The sequence below is a fragment of the Coregonus clupeaformis genome, chromosome 10 (genome assembly GCF_020615455.1).
Source record: "Coregonus clupeaformis isolate EN_2021a chromosome 10, ASM2061545v1, whole genome shotgun sequence".
Classification (NCBI taxonomy): domain Eukaryota; kingdom Metazoa; phylum Chordata; class Actinopteri; order Salmoniformes; family Salmonidae; genus Coregonus; species Coregonus clupeaformis.
The window spans coordinates 35,677,890-35,696,107 of record NC_059201.1 but is presented as its reverse complement, the minus strand read 5'-3'; the positions used below and the strand labels follow the sequence as shown (position 1 = coordinate 35,696,107).

The following is an 18,218-nucleotide window of genomic DNA, read 5'->3' as shown; positions in this document are numbered from 1 at the left end:
AAACTCCCCAAATACCTTCCTCAATTCTGCTTCCTGATCGACTGCCTGCCTGCCTGCCTGCCAGTATGAGTTACAGACTGCAGACTACTCCAGTCAAGTTCAATGTGCCTGCTGCTGGTGAGGCAGAATGAGGTAGCTAGTCAAACTAGAACCAACCACCCAACAGTTTTAGAGAGAGGAAGAAGAAGATATGAGAAGATTAGTGTATTGTCCAACGTACACGGATGTCCAATGGAAACTTGTGTCTTCCGTTTTATTCCAAACGGAGGGAAGAGGATTCGATAGAGTAGTTTCAGTAGAGAGAGGGGTTTCAGTAGAGAGAGGGGTTTCAGTAGAGAGAGGGGTTTCAGTAGAGAGAGGGGTTTCAGTAGAGAGAGGGGTTTCAGTAGAGAGAGGGGTTTCAGTAGAGAGAGGGGTTTCAGTAGAGAGAGGGGTTTCAGTAGAGAGAGGGGTTTCAGTAGAGAGGGGTTTCAGTAGAGAGAGGGGTTTCAGTAGAGAGAGGGGTTTCAGTAGAGAGAGGGGTTTCAGTAGAGAGAGGGTTTCAGTAGAGAGAGGGGTTTCAGTAGAGAGAGGGGTTTCAGTAGAGAGGGGTTTCAGTAGAGAGAGGGGTTTCAGTAGAGAGGGGTTTCAGTAGAGAGAGGGTTTCAGTAGAGAGGGGTTTCAGTAGAGAGAGGGGTTTCAGTAGAGAGGGGTTTCAGTAGAGAGAGGGGTTTCAGTAGAGAGGGGGTTTCAGTAGAGAGGGGTTTCAGTAGAGAGAGGGTTTCAGTAGAGAGAGGGGTTTCAGTAGAGAGGGGGTTTCAGTAGAGAGGGGTTTCAGTAGAGAGAGGGTTTCAGTAGAGAGGGGGTTTCAGTAGAGAGAGGGGTTTGCAGTAGAGAGGGGGTTTCAGTAGAGAGGGGTTTCAGTAGAGAGGGGTTTCAGTAGAGGGGGGTTTCAGTAGAAGGGGGTTTCAGTAGAGAGGGGTTTCAGTAGAGAGGGGGGTTTCAGTAGAGAGGGGTTTCAGTAGAGAGAGGGTTTCAGTAGAGAGAGGGGTTTCAGTAGAGAGGGGGTTTCAGTAGAGAGGGGTTTCAGTAGAGAGAGGGGTTTCAGTAGAGAGGGGTTTCAGTAGAGAGAGGGGTTTCAGTAGAGAGGGGGTTTCAGTAGAGAGAGGGGTTTCAGTAGAGAGAGGGTTTCAGTAGTTTCAGTAGAGAGGGGTTTCAGTAGTTTCAGTAGAGAGAGGGTTTCAGTAGTTTCCAGTAGAGAGAAGGGTTTCAGTAGAGAGAGGGTTTCAGTAGAGAGAGGGGTTTCAGTAGAGAGAGGGTTTCAGTAGAGAGAGGGGGTTTCAATAGAGAGAGGGGTTTCAGTAGAGAGAGGGTTTCAGTAGAGAGGGTTTCAGTAGAGAGGGGTTTCAGTAGAGAGAGGGGTTTCAGTTGAGAGAGGGGTTTCAGTAGAGAGAGGGTTTCAGTAGAGAGAGGGGTTTCAGTAGAGAGAGGGTTTCAGTAGAGAGAGGGGTTTCAGTAGAGAGAGGGTTTCAGTAGAGAGAGGGGTTTCAGTAGAGAGAGGGGTTTCAGTAGAGAGAGGGTTTCAGTAGAGAGAGGGTTTCAGTAGAGAGAGGGGTTTCAGTAGAGAGAGGGGTTTCAGTAGAGAGAGGGGTTTCAGTAGAGAGAGGGGTTTCAGTAGAGAGAGGGGTTTCAGTAGTTTCAGTAGAGAGAGGGGTTTCAGTAGTTTCAGTAGAGAGAGGGGTTTCAGTAGTTTCAGTAGAGAGGGGTTTCAGTAGAGAGAGGGGTTTCAGTAGAGAGAGGGGTTTCAGTAGAGAGGGGTTTCAGTAGAGAGAGGGGTTTCAGTAGAGAGAGGGGTTTCAGTAGAGAGGGGTTTCAGTAGAGAGAGGGGTTTCAGTAGAGAGAGGGGTTTCAGTAGAGAGAGGGGTTTCAGTAGAGAGAGGGGTTTCAGTAGAGAGGGTTTCAGTAGAGAGAGGGTTTCAGTAGAGAGGGGTTTCAGTAGAGAGGGTTTCAGTAGAGAGAGGGGTTTCAGTAGAGAGAGGGTTTCAGTAGAGAGAGGGTTTCAGTAGAGAGAGGGTTTCAGTAGAGAGGGTTTCAGTAGAGAGGGGGTTTCAGTAGAGAGGGGTTTCAGTAGAGAGGGTTTCAGTAGAGAGAGGGGTTTCAGTAGAGAGAGGGGTTTCAGTAGAGAGGGGTTTCAGTAGAGAGGGGTTTCAGTAGAGAGAGGGGTTTCAGTAGAGAGAGGGGTTTCAGTAGAGAGGGGTTTCAGTAGAGAGAGGGGTTTCAGTAGAGAGAGGGGTTTCAGTAGAGAGGGGTTTCAGTAGAGAGAGGGGTTTCAGTAGTTTCAGTAGAGAGGGGTTTCAGTAGTTTCAGTAGAGAGAGGGGTTTCAGTAGTTTCAGTAGAGAGAGGGGTTTCAGTAGAGAGAGGGGTTTCAGTAGTTTCAGTAGAGAGAGGGGTTTCAGTAGAGAGAGGGGTTTCAGTAGTTTCAGTAGAGAGAGGGGTTTCAGTAGTTTCAGTAGAGAGAGGGGTTTCAGTAGAGAGGGGTTTCAGTAGAGAGAGGGGTTTCAGTAGTTTCAGTAAAGAGAGGGGTTTCAGTAGTTTCAGTAGAGAGAGGGGTTTCAGTAGTTTCAGTAGAGAGAGGGGTTTCAGTAGAGAGAGGGGTTTCAGTAGAGAGGGGTTTCAGTAGAGAGAGGGGTTTCAGTAGTTTCAGTAGAGAGGGTTTCAGTAGAGAGAGGGGGTTTCAGTAGTTTCCAGTAGAGAGAGGGGGTTTCAGTAGTTTCAGTAGAGAGAGGGTTTCAGTAGAGAGGGGTTTCAGTAGAGAGAGGGGTTTCAGTAGTTTCAGTAAAGAGAGGGGTTTCAGTAGTTTCAGTAGAGAGAGGGGTTTCAGTAGTTTCAGTAGAGAGGGGTTTCAGTAGTTTCAGTAGAGAGAGGGGTTTCAGTAGAGAGAGGGGTTTCAGTAGTTTCAGTAAAGAGAGGGGTTTCAGTAGTTTCAGTAGAGAGAGGGGTTTCAGTAGTTTCAGTAGAGAGGGGTTTCAGTAGTTTCAGTAGAGAGAGGGGTTTCAGTAGTTTCAGTAGAGAGAGGGGTTTCAGTAGAGAGAGGGGTTTCAGTAGTTTCAGTAGAGAGAGGGGTTTCAGTAGAGAGAGGGGTTTCAGTAGTTTCAGTAGAGAGAGGGGTTTCAGTAGTTTCAGTAGAGAGAGGGGTTTCAGTAGAGAGGGGTTTCAGTAGAGAGAGGGGTTTCAGTAGTTTCAGTAAAGAGAGGGGTTTCAGTAGTTTCAGTAGAGAGGGGTTTCAGTAGTTTCAGTAGAGAGAGGGTTTCAGTAGAGAGAGGGGTTTCAGTAGTTTCAGTAGAGAGAGGGTTTCAGTAGAGAGGGGTTTCAGTAGTTTCAGTAGAGAGAGGGTTTCAGTAGAGAGAGGGTTTCAGTAGTTTCAGTAGAGAGAGGGGTTTCAGTAGTTTCAGTAGAGAGAGGGGTTTCAGTAGAGAGGGGTTTCAGTAGAGAGAGGGGTTTCAGTAGTTTCAGTAAAGAGAGGGGTTTCAGTAGTTTCAGTAGAGAGGGGTTTCAGTAGTTTCCAGTAGAGAGAGGGGTTTCAGTAGAGAGAGGGTTTCAGTAGAGAGGGGTTTCAGTAGAGAGAGGGTTTCAGTAGTTTCAGTAGAGAGAGGGTTTCAGTAGTTTCAGTAGAGAGAGGGTTTCAGTAGATTCAGTAGAGAGGGTTTCAGTAGAGAGAGGGTTTCAGTAGAGAGAGGGGTTTCAGTAGAGAGGGGTTTCAGTAGAGAGAGGGGTTTCAGTAGTTTCAGTAGAGAGAGGGGTTTCAGTGGAGAGAGGGGTTTCAGTAGTTTCAGTAGAGAGAGGGGTTTCAGTAGTTTCAGTAGAGAGAGGGGTTTCAGTAGAGAGAGGGGTTTCAGTAGTTTCAGTAGAGAGAGGGGTTTCAGTAGTTTCAGTAGAGAGAGGGGTTTCAGTAGTTTCAGTAGAGAGAGGGGTTTCAGTAGTTTCAGTAGAGAGAGGGGTTTCAGTAGAGAGAGGGGTTTCAGTAGAGAGAGGGGTTTCAGTAGTTTCAGTAGAGAGAGGGGTTTCAGTTGAGAGAGGGGTTTCAGTAGTTTCAGTAGAGAGAGGGGTTTCAGTAGAGAGGGGTTTCAGTAGTTTCAGTAGAGAGAGGGGTTTCAGTAGTTTCAGTAGAGAGAGGGGTTTCAGTAGTTTCAGTAGAGAGAGGGGTTTCAGTGGAGAGAGGGGTTTCAGTAGTTTCAGTAGAGAGAGAGGGGTTTCAGTAGTTTCAGTAGAGAGAGGGGTTTCAGTAGAGAGGGGTTTCAGTAGTTTCAGTAGAGAGAGGGGTTTCAGTAGTTTCAGTAGAGAGAGGGGTTTCAGTAGAGAGGGGTTTCAGTAGTTTCAGTAGAGAGAGGGGTTTCAGTAGAGAGGGGTTTCAGTAGAGAGAGGGGTTTCAGTAGTTTCAGTAGAGAGAGGGGTTTCAGTAGTTTCAGTAGAGAGAGGGGTTTCAGTGGTTTCAGTAGAGAGGGGTTTCAGTAGTTTCAGTAGAGAGGGGTTTCAGTAGTTTAAGTAGAGAGAGGGGTTTCAGTAGTTTCAGTAGAGAGAGGGGTTTCAGTGGTTTCAGTAGAGAGGGGTTTCAGTAGTTTCAGTAGAGAGAGGGGTTTCAGTAGAGAGGGGTTTCAGTAGTTTCAGTAGAGAGAGGGGTTTCAGTAGTTTCAGTAGAGAGAGGGGTTTCAGTAGAGAGAGGGGTTTCAGTGGTTTCAGTAGAGAGAGGGGTTTCAGTAGTTTCAGTAGAGAGAGGGGTTTCAGTAGTTTCAGTTGAGAGAAGAGTTTCAGGGTCAGAGACTAGAGAGGAGAGTTTGAGAAAAATATTTGTTCCTGACAGGAAGGTCTGAGGACAGGAAGGTCTGAGGACAGGAAGTTCTGAGGATTTCCCCTCCTGAGTAGCCTCCATGATGGAGCGGATATCCTCCCTCCCAACTCAGCTGACTGGACTGGCACTTTGCACCGTTTAACAACAAAATAACGTATTCACTATTACAGAGTAATCACCCATTTAACAACAAAATGATGATAAGAAAGTGAACCAGGGACACTGTGACTTCAGTGTTGGACTCGGTTACATGCACACAATAATGTGATTATTGTGGATAGTCAGATTAATGTAATAGTTTGATTAAAACATTTACATGCTTTGCAAGAAGAACGATTTCCCTAATAATCCTGTTTACATGGACAGGTCTGAATTCAGGCACTCTGATGGCGCTCTGATAACTGCAGATGATCAGCAATCAAAATAAACGTTGTACCCAGCGAACATGTTATTTTTTGGAAGCATATTTGATTCTGACTTCGGACATATAAAGTTTGCACGTGAAAAACGACTTCTAAGACGCATACCTTGTTGTTCCGAACTCACTTCACTTCCGTTAAAGAGGGAGGCTCGCTTGGCTGATGGTAAAGAGGGAGGCTCGCTTGGCTGATGGTAAAGAGGGAGGCTCGCTTGGCTGATGCTAGCACGTGCCCAGATCAAGTAAACAGCTGGAACGCCGATTAAGGTCTTTACACGTCCTAATAAAGATTACTCAGATAACCAGGTGTTTTAATCAGCGTATGCTTACTTCAATTACACGTCCTAATAAAGATTGTTCAGATAACCAGGTGTTTTAATCAGCGTATGCTTACTTCAATTACTCGTCCTAATAAAGATTACTCACATAACCAGGTGTTTTAATCAACGTATGCTTACTTCAATTACTCGTCCTAATAAAGATTACTCAGATAACCAGGTGTTTTAATCAACGTATGCTTACTTCAATTATGGCCGATTTAAGATAAGCAGAGTAAGACGTTTACATGACTATTACATGATCTGCTTACTGCCATAATCCGTTTAATATCGAATTATTACTGTGCATGTAAACGTACTCGATGTTTAATATCAGAGTGCTACACATCTTGAGATGGTAGAGCACGGCGCTTGTAACGCCAGGGTAGTGGGTTCGATCCCCGGGACCACCCATACGTAAAAATGTATGCGCACATGACTGTAAGTCGCTTTGGATAAAAGCGTCTGCTAAATGGCATATTATTATTATTATTATTATTATTATTATTATTATTGAGGTCTCACAATACCTTAATACTGGCACTCTGCTGCATTTAACAGCAAAAATAATTAAATTACTATTACAGAGTAATCATCAGATCTTGTGTGTGTGTTTGTGTGTGTGTGTGTGTGTGGACTGGCACTCAATGATGTGTTTAATTGAAAAATAAACGAACTCACTATTAGGTTGAGTTCCAAATGGCCCCTATTCCCCATGGTGCACTACATAGGCCATACGGAGGGTCCTCGTCCAAATGGGTGTTTTCCACAGAGAATGGGACACCATCTGGGAGAGCTAACTTAACAGTTGAGCTGGACATCTAGAGCAGGTCTGGGCTCTGAACAATGGAGGCTACAGAGCACAGCCTATCTAGGGAACAGATTAACAATTGAGAGTTCAATCAGCATGATATTCAATTGCTTGAACTATGCAAATCAAGACCAAAACATACGATCTGTAATGAATTCAAGGTGGAGACTAGAGAGAGAACTTTTTAACCAAAAGGTGGAGACTAGAGAGTTAATCTTTTGACCAAAAGGTGAAGACTGGTGTCACGCCCTGACCTTGAGAGCTAGTTAGTTTGGTCAGGGTGTGAATTCTAGTTTATCTATTTCTATGTTGGCCGGGTGTGGTTCCCAATCAGAGGCAGCTGTCGATCGTTGTCTCTGATTGGGGATCATGCTTAGGCAGCCATTTTGCCTAACTATGTTGTGGGATCTTGTTTCCGTTTGGCTTGTTGCTGTTAGCATTTAGAACTTCACGTTACGTTGCTTTTGTTATTTTGTCAAGTGTTTATTATTATTAAACATGTACGCATACCACGCTGCACCTTGGTCCAATCCTTTACACAACGAACGTGACAACTGGAGAGAACCTTTTAACCAAAAGGTGGAGACTGGAGAGAGAACCTTTTAAGCAAAAGGTGGCGATGTTATTTCACGCTTAAGAGTACCTGTAATTATGCCAGCTAGCTACCTACCATTCAGCTGTTTTTCTAACCTCATTATCTGAAGCGTTAATGTTAGGTAGTTAGTAGCTACTGTACTCAAAATGTAGCTAGCTTGTTGCTACCTGGATAGCTAACTAAACAACAGCTGGAACGACATAGCTGTAATATTTGGAGATGCTTTCTCTCCGTTGGGACAGACGCGAACTGGCTGAATCGATTCAGTGGCTAGCTTTACACTTAACTGGCTAACAGTAGCTACTAAGGGTAAGATATAACCTACATTTATTTGTTTTGTTTTTACATACTGGTAACCAGAGTCGTTCAAGGGAATTCGGGACATGGGTGACTATTTAAAGTTAGCTTGGCTCTCTCTGTGTGTTTTCGTGCCGTGGGAGGAGGGGTGGTTCGTTGGCAGAGAGCAATGGCTAGCTAGTATGCTAACTATTCTAGCTAACTAACTGGCTGAATAAGTTGACGACTCAAACTGTCAAAACTAACCCAAAACTTTACACAACGTTAGACACGGACACAAATGATCTGTTTGGCGTGTTAACACACTGGTTTGTTGTAACCAAGTATTGGTGCTAAACCGTGTTATTGGAGGCTGGCATGCTAGTTGGCTATGGCGTCATAGGATTCGGTGCCCTGGACGGTTTTCACGGAAGAATATTGTACCAAGTTAGCTAGCTGAATAAACTAAGTTAGTCTATTCCTAGAAAACATTGAACCGCTGTAGTTTACAACAATTATAATTTCTAAAGTGGAAGTTGGGAGAGTTATATTTGAGTGTTTCAGTGAAACGTAAGTGAGGGAGGCCCCGCTCTCTCGCTTTCCCAGATGTTTAGTTCATTTCATTCCGATCTCCTTTGCATTATTGTAGCCTTTTTCTGTAGCCTGTCAACTATGTGTCTGTCTATCCCTGTTCTCTCCTCTCTGCACAGGCCATACAAACACTTCACACCACGGGGCTGCTGCCACTCTAACCTGGTGGTCCCTGCGCGCACGACCCACGTGGAGTTCCAGGTCTCCGGCAGCCTCTGGAACTGCTGTTCTGCGGCCAACAAGGCAGAGTTCATCTCAGCCTATGCTACCCTCCAGTCCCTCGACTTCTTGGCGCTGACGGAAACATAATATAATAATAATAATATGCCTTTTAGCAGACGCTTTTATCCATCATGTGTGCATACATTTTAAGTGGGATCGAACCCACTACCCTGGCATTACAAGCGCCAAGCTCTACCAATTGAGCTACAGATTACCACAGAAAACACTGCTACTTCTACTGCTCTTTCCTCGTCTAACCATGTGTTCTCGCATACCCCGAGAGCATCTGGTCAGCGGGGCGGTGGCACAGGAATCCTCATCTCTCCCATGTGGACATTCTCTCTTTTTCCCCATCTGTCTATCTCCTCATTTGAATCCTTCTCCCTCCGATCTCCTGATTCTGCCTCCTCAACCCTCCTCTCCTCCCTTTCTGCATCCTTTGACTCTCTATGTCCCCTATCCTCCCGGCCGGCACGGTCCTCCCCTCCTGCTGCGTGGCTTGACGACTCATTGCGAGCTCACAGAAGAGGGCTCCGGGCAGCCGAGCGGAAATGGGGGAAAACTAGACTCCCTGCGGACCTGTCATCTTTTCACTCCCTCTTCTCTACATTCTCTTCCTGTTTCCGCTGCTAAAGCCACTTTCTACCATTCTAAATTTCAAGCCTGCCTCTAACCCTAGGAAGCTCTTTGCCACCTTCTCCTCCCTGCTGAATCCTCCTCCTCCTCCCCCTCCCTCATCTCTCTCTGTGGATGACTTCGTCAACCATTTTGAAAAGAAGGTTGACGACATCCGATCCTCATTTATTAAGTCAAATGACACCGCTGGTCCTTCTCACACTGCCCTACCCTATGCTTTGACTTCTTTCTCCCCTCTCTCTCCAGATGAAATCTTGCGACTTGTGACGGCCGGCCGCCCAACAACCTGCCCGCTTGACCCTATCCCCTCTCTTCTCCAGACCATTTCCGGAGACCTTCTCCCTTACCTCACCTTGCTCATCAACTCATCCTTGACCGCTGGCCATGTCCCTTCTGTCTTCAAGAGAGTGAGAGTTGCACCCCTCCTCAAAAAACCTACACTCGATCTCTCCAATGTCAACAACTACAGACCAGTATCCCTTCTTTCTTTTCTTTCCAAAACTATTGAGCATGCCATCTTTAGCCAACTCTCTTGCTATCTCTCTCAGAATGACCTTCTTGATCCAAACCAGTCAGGTTTCAGGACTGGTCATTCAACTGAGACTGCTCTTCTCTGTGTCACGGAGGCTCTCTGCACTGCTAAAGCTAACTCTCTCTCCTCTGCTCTTATCCTTCTAGACCTATCCGCTGCCTTTGATACTGTGAACCATCAGATCCTCCTCTCCACCCTCTCCGGGTTGGGCATCTCCGGCGCGGCTCACTCTTGGATTGCGCCCTACCTGACAGGTCGCTCCTACCAGGTGGCGTGGCGAGAATCTGTCTCCGTACCACGTGCTCTCACCACTGGTGTCCCCCAGGGCTCAGTTCTAGGCCCTCTCCTATTCTCTCTATACACCAAGTCACTTGGCTCTGTCACATCCTTACATTGTCTCTCCTGTCATTGCTGTGTATGTGACCATGTTTTTTAGTGTGTGTGTGTGTTTTTTGTGTGCGAGTGCGTGCCTCTGTGCGTACAAATGTGACCATGTCTCTCAGTATGGGAAGTGAGTGGAATCCCAGTCAGTCAGTCTCAGTCAGTCTCCCGAGTGGCGCAATGGTCTAAGGCACTGCATCGCAGTGCTAGCTGTGCCACTAGAGATTCTGGTTCGTATCCAGGCTCGGTCGTAGCCGGCCGCGACTGGGGGCGGCGCACAAGACCCATGGGGGCGGCGCACAATTGGCCCAGGGTAGGGGAGGGAATGGCCGGCAGGGATGTAGCTCAGTTGGTAGAGCATGGTGTTTGCAACGCCAGGGTTGTGGGTTCGATTCCCACGGCGGGCCAGTATGAAAAATGTAAAAAAAATATAATGTATGCACTCACTAACTGTAAGTCGCTCTGGATAAGAGCGTCTGCTACATGACTAAAATGTAAATAAACAGAAAGCAGGTGATTTCCAGGCAGAGGCACAAACACAGCCCGTCCTCCGCTTACTGTCCCCAGAGAAACCGGTCTGTCGGGGGGGACTGTGGGGGGGTCTGTCGGGGGGACTGTGGGGTGAAAGGTTTAGTGCTCTACTCTCAATGGTGCGTCCCAAATGGCACCCTATTTCCATTATAGCGCACTACTTTTTTGCACTATATAGTGCCCTATAAAGAGAGAAGGGTGTTATTTGGGAAGCATGTATTTAGCATGTATTTAGCATGTATTTAAATGGGGTGAAAGGCTTCAAACTGGTACTCTACTCTCTGTGCGTTTTTATAAATGTACAACTCTTAAGGACAAATCATAAGCATAAACATTTCGCTGCACCCGCGATAACATCTGCAAAATATGTGTACGCAACCAATAACATTTAGAAGCCCACGATGAGATAATAACCAGGATGAAATTTCGTCCAAATGAAGTTCCCCTTATGTCCCCTGGAGTTGTGCTGGCTGAAAAACACCCTTTTGTTGGAAATACTCAGTTAACAGAGTTTCAGATTCATGGAAAATATGGGTTTTTTCAAGTTTAAGTCTGAGCAATATATATATATATATATATATTCGAGAGAGAAACTGAGGTATGATTCCCAACAATAGAGGCCAAGCTTATTTAATCCTAGTACATGTTGCACTAGAAACTTCTGAGATTCCCTGACTCAACAGGATTGGATGGTTCATCTCAGTACACGTTGTGCTAGAAACTTCTGAGATTCCCTGACTCAACAGGATTGGATGGATAGACCCTTCCGCCCATCTGTCCTGAGGCCTGGGGGCGAGGAGGTGGCCCTCCCATGCTGCCGACATCAGCAGCACTCTGTCCTGTACCAGAGGGAGGGAGCGTGGTGCACTTGGCCTGCAGGCCAAAGCCATGTCCTTTATTGGTGGCCCTCCCATGCTGCCGACATCAGCAGCACTCTGTCCTGTACCAGAGGGAGGGAGCGTGGTGCACTTGGCCTGCAGGCCAAAGCCATGTCCTTTATTGGTGGCCCTCCCATGCTGCCGACATCAGCAGCACTCTGTCCTGCACCAGAGGGAGGGAGCGTGGTGCACTTGGCCTGCAGGCCAAAGCCATGTCCTTTATTGTTGGGAATCACACCTGTCAGCTCTCTCTCATTTCACCTAGCTTACTGTATCAGGGGGGAAACCTATCGAATGTGTTTAGATCTACACAAGTGATTTGTGTAATGGCACAGTTCACCAGAACAGAGCAATAAGAGGAAGTGATGAGGTCAGTTCCAACAATACCGCTGTTCCCTCTCTACTCCCTCTCTGCCCAAAGTCTGCTTCCTCTCTGCTCCATTTTTACATTTTAGTCATTTAGCAGACGCTCTTATCCAGAGCGACTTACAGTTAGTGAATACATATATTTTTATACTGCCCCCCCGTGGGAAACGAACCCACAACCCTGGCGTTGCAAACGCCATGCTCTATCAAATGAGCTACATCCCTGCCGGCCATTCCCTCCCCTACCCTGGACGACGCTGGGCCAATTGTGCGCCGCCCATGAGTCTCCCGGTCGCGGCCGGCTGCGACAGAGCCTGGATTTGAACCAGGATCTCAAGTGGCACAGTTAGCACTGCGATGCAGTGCCTTAGACCACTGCGCCACTCGGGAGTTGAGTTGCTCCCTCTCTGTTCCCTCTCTGCCCACAGTCTGTTCCCCCTCTGTGCCTCCTCTGTGCCTCCTCTGTGCCCCCTCTGTGCCCCCTCTGTGCCTCCTCTGTGCCCCCTCTGTTCCCTCTCTGTTCCCCCTCTGTTCCCCCTCTGTGCCCCCTCTGTGCCCCCTCTGTTCCCCCCTCTGTTCCCCCCTCTGTGCCCCCCTCTGTGCCCCCCTCTGTGCCCCCTCTGTTCCCCCTCTGTGCCCCCCTCTGTGCCCCCTCTGTGCCCCCTCTGTTCCCCCCTCTGTTCCCCCTCTGTGCCCCCTCTGTGCCCCCTCTGTGCCCCCTCTGTGCCCCCTCTCTGTTCCCCCAGGCCTCCATGCAAGGCTGCAGCGGTACCACTTCCTGTTGTTTCTACCCTGCTGACACACATTCCAGGGACTTTTAAAACAACATCACAATATATAATATGGATGTATACTATTTAGCAGCAATTTTACATTAAACATCATTAAATCATTGGTTAAGATCTTTGTTTCCAACACATTCATTCATGTATTTAGTTTTTTCATATACACTGAATGTACAAAACATTAAGAACACCTTCCTAATATTGAATTGTATTAATATTAAATATTTTGTCTTGCCCATTCACCTTCTGAAATGAACACATACACAATCCATGTCTCAAGGCTTAACAATCCTTCTTTACATTTTACATTTACGTCATTTAGCAGACGCTCTTATCCAGAGCGACTTACAGGAGCAATTAGGGTTAAGTGCCTTGCTTAAGGGCACATCGACAGATTTTTCACCTAGTCGGCTCGGGGATTAGAACCAGCGACCTTTCGGTTACTGGCACAACGCTCTTACCCACTAAGCTACCTGCCGCCCTTTAACCTGTCTCCTCCCTTTCATCTACACTGATTGAAATGGATTTAACAGGTGACATCAATAAGGGATCCTAGCTTTCACCTGGATTCACCTGGGTCAGTCTATATCATGGAAAGAGCAGGTGTTCTCAATGTTTTGTATACTCAGTGTATCTACTGTATCACAGAAGCAGAGAAAATATTATAATGTGAAGTCCCTTTAAGTCCCTTGTGACAGTGACCATAGAGTTGGTCAGAGGGAGCCTGTTTTAGCATGGGCAGTGCTATTGAGAACATTTACCAGTCAACTGGGTGGGACTTCCTATCAATCTATGTGCTGTGATAATTGCAATGTTTGCTCTATAACCTGTTAGTTCATATGCCTTGCGACCTAAAGGCCGGGACAATAAGAAGACACAGTGGCAGAATAAATTCAACTAACACCTTTGTTTCATCACAAAACATCTGTCCGGTGAAGTCCACAAAGCATATTGTATGTAAGAAACAGTTACATGACCTACAGCATGGTCAAGAAAGTTAATGTTTCCGACATTTTCGGACCACTAAACAACTATTGATTTAGAACCACAGAGAGTTACCGCAAGTCACAAAGAAAACAGGAGCTGCCTCCACTATTCCAGCACCATTTCAACGTCAACATTTCAACATCATCAAATCATCTCTGCTTAGTCTAATACAGTGACAACTAAAAGATACCAAAAACAATTTAGTCCAATCAACATAAGCTAAATATGATGTGGCTGTCCATGGTTCTGATTTCTGTGTGCGCGCATGTGTGTGTGCTTTCGTGCAAGTAGTAAAACATGTTGACTCATCCTACTACTAGAGAAACACCAATGCCACCCTCCTCTCTTTCATGTTGCCTAAACGGTCTATCACTCTGTCATACAGTACACACTTTTAGTTTCTGTTGTCCTAAGCTACCTGCTTAAAATGCTTGCTCGCTAGCCTAACTTCCATTCATGGACAACGTTAGCTAGTTAACATTAGCCTTCTACATCTAGCTACATATTGAACTTCCGTCCTCTCAGGCCAGGGGGCACAACAATGTATGAATTATTGGTTGGATCAGAATCACCATTATAATCATTGTCCAGTACGGAGAATCAAGTAAAACCACAAGTCCAAATCCCTATCTCCATCCATGGCTAATTTAGGATAGGGACAATTTTAGCTAGCTGGCTAGCTAGCCACCGAAGGACAACACAACGAGATGCAACAGTTCAAGTTGTTTCTATCAATGGGATTTGATAGGAGTGAAGCCAAATCCAAGCTGGCTTCCCTTGACACTTCTTTTTGGGGCGCCAGGACCATTCACAGTTGAGCTCACTCAGTATAGCTCAATGCTAAACTGGTCCTCTGTAGCTCAATTGGTAGAGCATGGCGCTTGTAACGCCAGGGTAGTGGGTTTGATCCCCGGGACCACCCATACGTAAAAATGTATGCACACATGACTGTAAGTCGCTTTGGATAAAAGCGTCTGCTAAATGGCATATTATTATTAATGCTGATTGGCTAATTTTTTAAAATCAAGGGAGGCTAAATACTTGCTGGCTTCCCTTGCATTCCATTCAATGCTACGGGCGGCAACAATATCATATTCGTTTGGGCCAGACAACATCATAAAGATGGCCTACTCGTAGAGAGACAGAGGGGTGAGATACATTCAGCCTCTTGCGAATTGAAGGAAAAATAGGAAACACAGAGAGAAAAGATACATTATTTAATTTATTTTTTAGACTGGCTTTTTTGGCACCCATGAATACATGCCACTGCTTCATATGGGTCAATTAACCTAGGATCACAGAATTCCATCCAGGTCAGCAGGCGGGATCAGCCAATGAATTATACTCCTGAGCAAACACACGCAGTGTGCACCGTTAAATTTTTTTTACCAATAAACTCATGGAAGTAGAAGAAGAAGACTGCTTTAAAATAGAGATAGCCCTCAATGGTGTCACAGATGCTACTACACCGGATATTCCAAAGATGTGTCCTCTATCCAACTCTATGCTAGCCTTAGACCACTGCGCCACTCGAGAGGTTAAAATGTATCCTCTATCCAACTCTATGCTAGCCTTAGACCACTGCGCCACTCGGGAGGTTAAAATGTATCCTCTATCCAACTCTATGCTAGCCTTAGACCACTGCGCCACTCAGGAGGTTAAAATGTGTCCTCTATCCAACTCTATGCTAGCCTTAGACCACTGCGCCACTCGGGAGGTTAAAATGTGTCCTCTATCCAACTCTATGCTAGCACCCAGCCAATAGAACCATGTCGGTGTTGCAATGAAGCACCAGTTCCTCAACGGTCTGTCTGTGAAACACACAATGCTGACTGTCTTACTGACCGGGGGGTTAGGGGTTAGGGGTCGGGGACTGTGCTGACTGTCTTACTGACCGGGGGGTTAGGGGTTAGGGGTCGGGGACTGGGGTGCACACAGAGGACAAAGATTACGTCCCAAATGGTACCCTATTGCCTAGTTAGTGCACTACTTTTCACCAGATCGGGTAGTTCACTATATAGGGAATAGGGTGACATTTGGGACGCTGCCAACCACATTCTGCTGACCAAGAACTCTTTGTGTTTTTAACGTGTTCTACTGATGATGGTTGTTGTTCCTGGTAGAGTAAAGTACATGTTCAGTTCCTTTCCTGTGGTCAAAATGAGTAAGCAAGGTAATGACTGAGGACGCGTTCCAATTGGCACCCTATTCACTGTGTAGTGCACTACTTTGGAAAAGGGGCTGATTCCTACTACACGTGTCCTCAGAAAGTATTCAGACCCCTTGACATATTCCACATTGAACGCCTGAATTCAAAATCGATTAAATATATATTTTTTCTCATCCATCTACACACAACAATACCCCATTATGACAAAGTGAAAACATTTTTTTTTATAGATTTTTGCAAACGTATTTTAAACGAAATACAGTAATATCTCATTTACATATGTATTCACACCCCTGAGTTAGAATCACCTTTGGCAGCGATTACAGCTGTGAGTGAATCTTCCCGGGTAAGTCTCTAAGAGCTTTCCACACCTGGATTGTGCAATGTTTGCCCATTATTCTTTTCAAAATTCTTCAAGCTCTGTCAAATTGGTTGTTGATCATTGCTAGACAACCATTTTCAGGTCTTGCCATAGATTTTCAAGTAGATTTAAGTCCAAATTGTAACTCGGCCACTCAGGAACATTCACTGTCTTCTTGGTAAGCAACTCCAGTGTAGATTTGGCCTTGTGTTTTAGGTTATTGTCCTGCTAAAAGGTGAATTAATCGGCCAGTGTCTGGTGGAAAGCAGACTGAACCAGGTTTTCCTCTAGAATTTTACCTTTGCTTAGCTCCATTCCGTTTCTTTTTTATCCTGAAAAACTCCCCAGTCCTTAATGATTACAAGCATACCCATAACATGATGCAGCCACCACTATGCTTGAAAATATGGAGAGTGGAACTCAGTCATGTGTTATATTGGATTTGCCCAAACATAAGACTTTGTATTCAGGACAAAAAGTTAAATACTTTGCCACATTTTTAGCAGTATTCCTTTAGTGCCTTGTTGCAAACAGGATGCATGTTTTGGAATATTTTTATTCTGTACAGGCTTCTTTCTTTTCAGACTGTCAACTAGGTTAGTATTGTGGAGTAACTACAGCCATTACAGCTCAGTTTTCTCCTATCACAGCCATTACAGAGCCATTAAACTCTGTAACTGTTTTAAAGTCACCATTGTCCTCATGGTGAAATGCCTAAGTGGTTTCCTTCCTCTCTGGCAACTGAGTTAGGAAGGACGCCTGCATTTTTGTAGTGACTGGGTGTATTGATACACCATCCAAAGTGTAATTAATAACTCCACCATGCGGGGGGTGCAGTTTGCCCCTTTGGTCTATTGGTTCCATTGTGCTGGGAACAAGCTCCTCAACTAAGAATTTGAAAGTACCTGACATACCGGTATATACACTGACTGTTTAAAACATTAGGAACACCTTCCTAATATTGACTTCAAAGGAACTTAAATCTGTTGGCTTCAGGCACACATACACAATCCATGTCTCAATTGCCTCGAGGCTTATAAATCCTTCTTTAACCTGTCTCCTGCCCTTCATCTACACTGATTGAAGTGGATTTAACAGGTTACATCAATAAGGGATCATATCTTTCACCTGGATTCACCTGGTCAGTCTATGTCATGGGAAGAGCAGATGTTCATAATGTTTGTACACTCAGTGTATAGCCTAGTTGATTTGATGATGTTTAAATGTTGAAGTTGAGATGGTTCTGGAATAGAGGAGGCAGTGCTCCTGTTGTCTTTGTGCTGACTTGTGGTAACTACGTGGTTCTAAATCAGTCGTAGTTTAGTAAACTGTTGGAAACATTAAGTTGTTTGGCCATGCTGCAGGTCATGTAACTGTTTGTTACATGCAATATGCTTTGTGGACTTCACCAGACAAATGTTGCTCTCCGGTTTTGTGATGAAACAAACGTATGTGTAGTTGAATTTATTCCGCCACTGTGTGACTGTTGTCTTTTTGTTGTCACGGCCTCATTGTATATCACGGTGGCGTATGAATGAATGGGTTATAGAGCAAACAACACAATTATCACAACACAGTAGGTTGTAATATGGCTTTTTGACTGCTGGTCTGGGTTTGCGGCCTCCTTCTCCACCTCCCCCTCTACCTGGTAAGTCAGGGAGGCCTCCTCTCCCCCCTCCCTCCCTCCTCCCTCCCTCCCTCCCCTCCCTCCCTCCCTCCTCTCCCCCTCCCTCCCTCCCTCCCTCCCTCCCCTCCCTCCCCTCCCTCCCCTCCCTCCCTCCCTCCCCTCCCTCCTCTCCCTCCCTCCCCTCCCTCCCTCCCCCCTCCCCCTGACCCATCTCAAAGTATCCAAGTTTCCAGAGGGTCTGGGTCTGCCCATGTGTTTCCCCTCCTGGCTGGGGAGGTCTCCGAGTCTGGGGGGCCTCCACTCCTTCTGCTCCTTCTCCTCCTTCTCCTCCTACTCCTCCTTCTCCTCCTACTCCTCCTTTTCCTCCTACTCCTACTCCTCCTTCTCCTCCTACTCCTCCTACTCCTACAGGGCAGGACAGCAAGGAGGTGAAGGCTGGACAGGAGGTGCAGGGGAAGCACGGTGGTCCCAGGTTGCTGTTGGTCCACGTCTCTGTCCTCTACACAGCAGCAGGGAAACACGTCTGACCTTCATTTAACACCATCCAGAATGATTCATGGTAAAACATACTGAAACAGTAAGCTGTAAGTGAACACAGAAAAGACTGTGAGCACTTTGAGAAGTGTATTTGATTTATTCGATTGGCTGGTTGGATCTTCATTAAAGACTGTAGTGAGTCTGGATTCTGTCACAGTGTTGACCTTACTGAACTGACTACATAGATCACTGGAAGGGTTCAGCGCCTCCTACTGACAAGTCTGGATATATCACTGGCCTCCATTTTAGGTCACATAAGAGAAGGGATTGGTAGGAAGGTTTCTCAGTTATAAACACAAGCTTGAGTGAGTGATCAAATCACATGTCATTAGTCACATACACAGTTTACAGCAGGTATAAAAGGTGCAGCT

The 18,218-nt window shown here is 46.0% G+C and overlaps 1 protein-coding gene across 1 annotated transcript; it reads left to right on the top strand.

Annotated features, from left to right (window-relative positions):
• Nucleotides 1–102: 102 nt before the first annotated feature.
• Nucleotides 103–17,837, top strand: LOC123491679 (WAS/WASL-interacting protein family member 3-like). The gene is made up of 3 exons (XM_045223316.1): nucleotides 103–132; nucleotides 11,809–12,148; nucleotides 17,722–17,837. Exons 1-3 carry the CDS (start codon nucleotides 103–105, stop codon nucleotides 17,835–17,837), a joined length of 486 nt encoding a protein of 161 aa, XP_045079251.1.
• The last annotated feature ends 381 nt before the right edge of the window (nucleotides 17,838–18,218 follow it).

Bases quoted from the DNA above. Each gene is read 5' to 3' on its own strand.
- LOC123491679 (XM_045223316.1), top strand. From the start codon at position 103: ATGTGCCTGCTGCTGGTGAGGCAGAATGAG. The intron at 133-11,808 runs GTAGCTAGTCAA...CTCTGCCCACAG, and splicing joins TGCTGGTGAGGCAGAATGAG to TCTGTTCCCCCTCTGTGCCT. The intron at 12,149-17,721 runs GTACCACTTCCT...CTACTCCTACAG, and splicing joins CTCCATGCAAGGCTGCAGCG to GGCAGGACAGCAAGGAGGTG.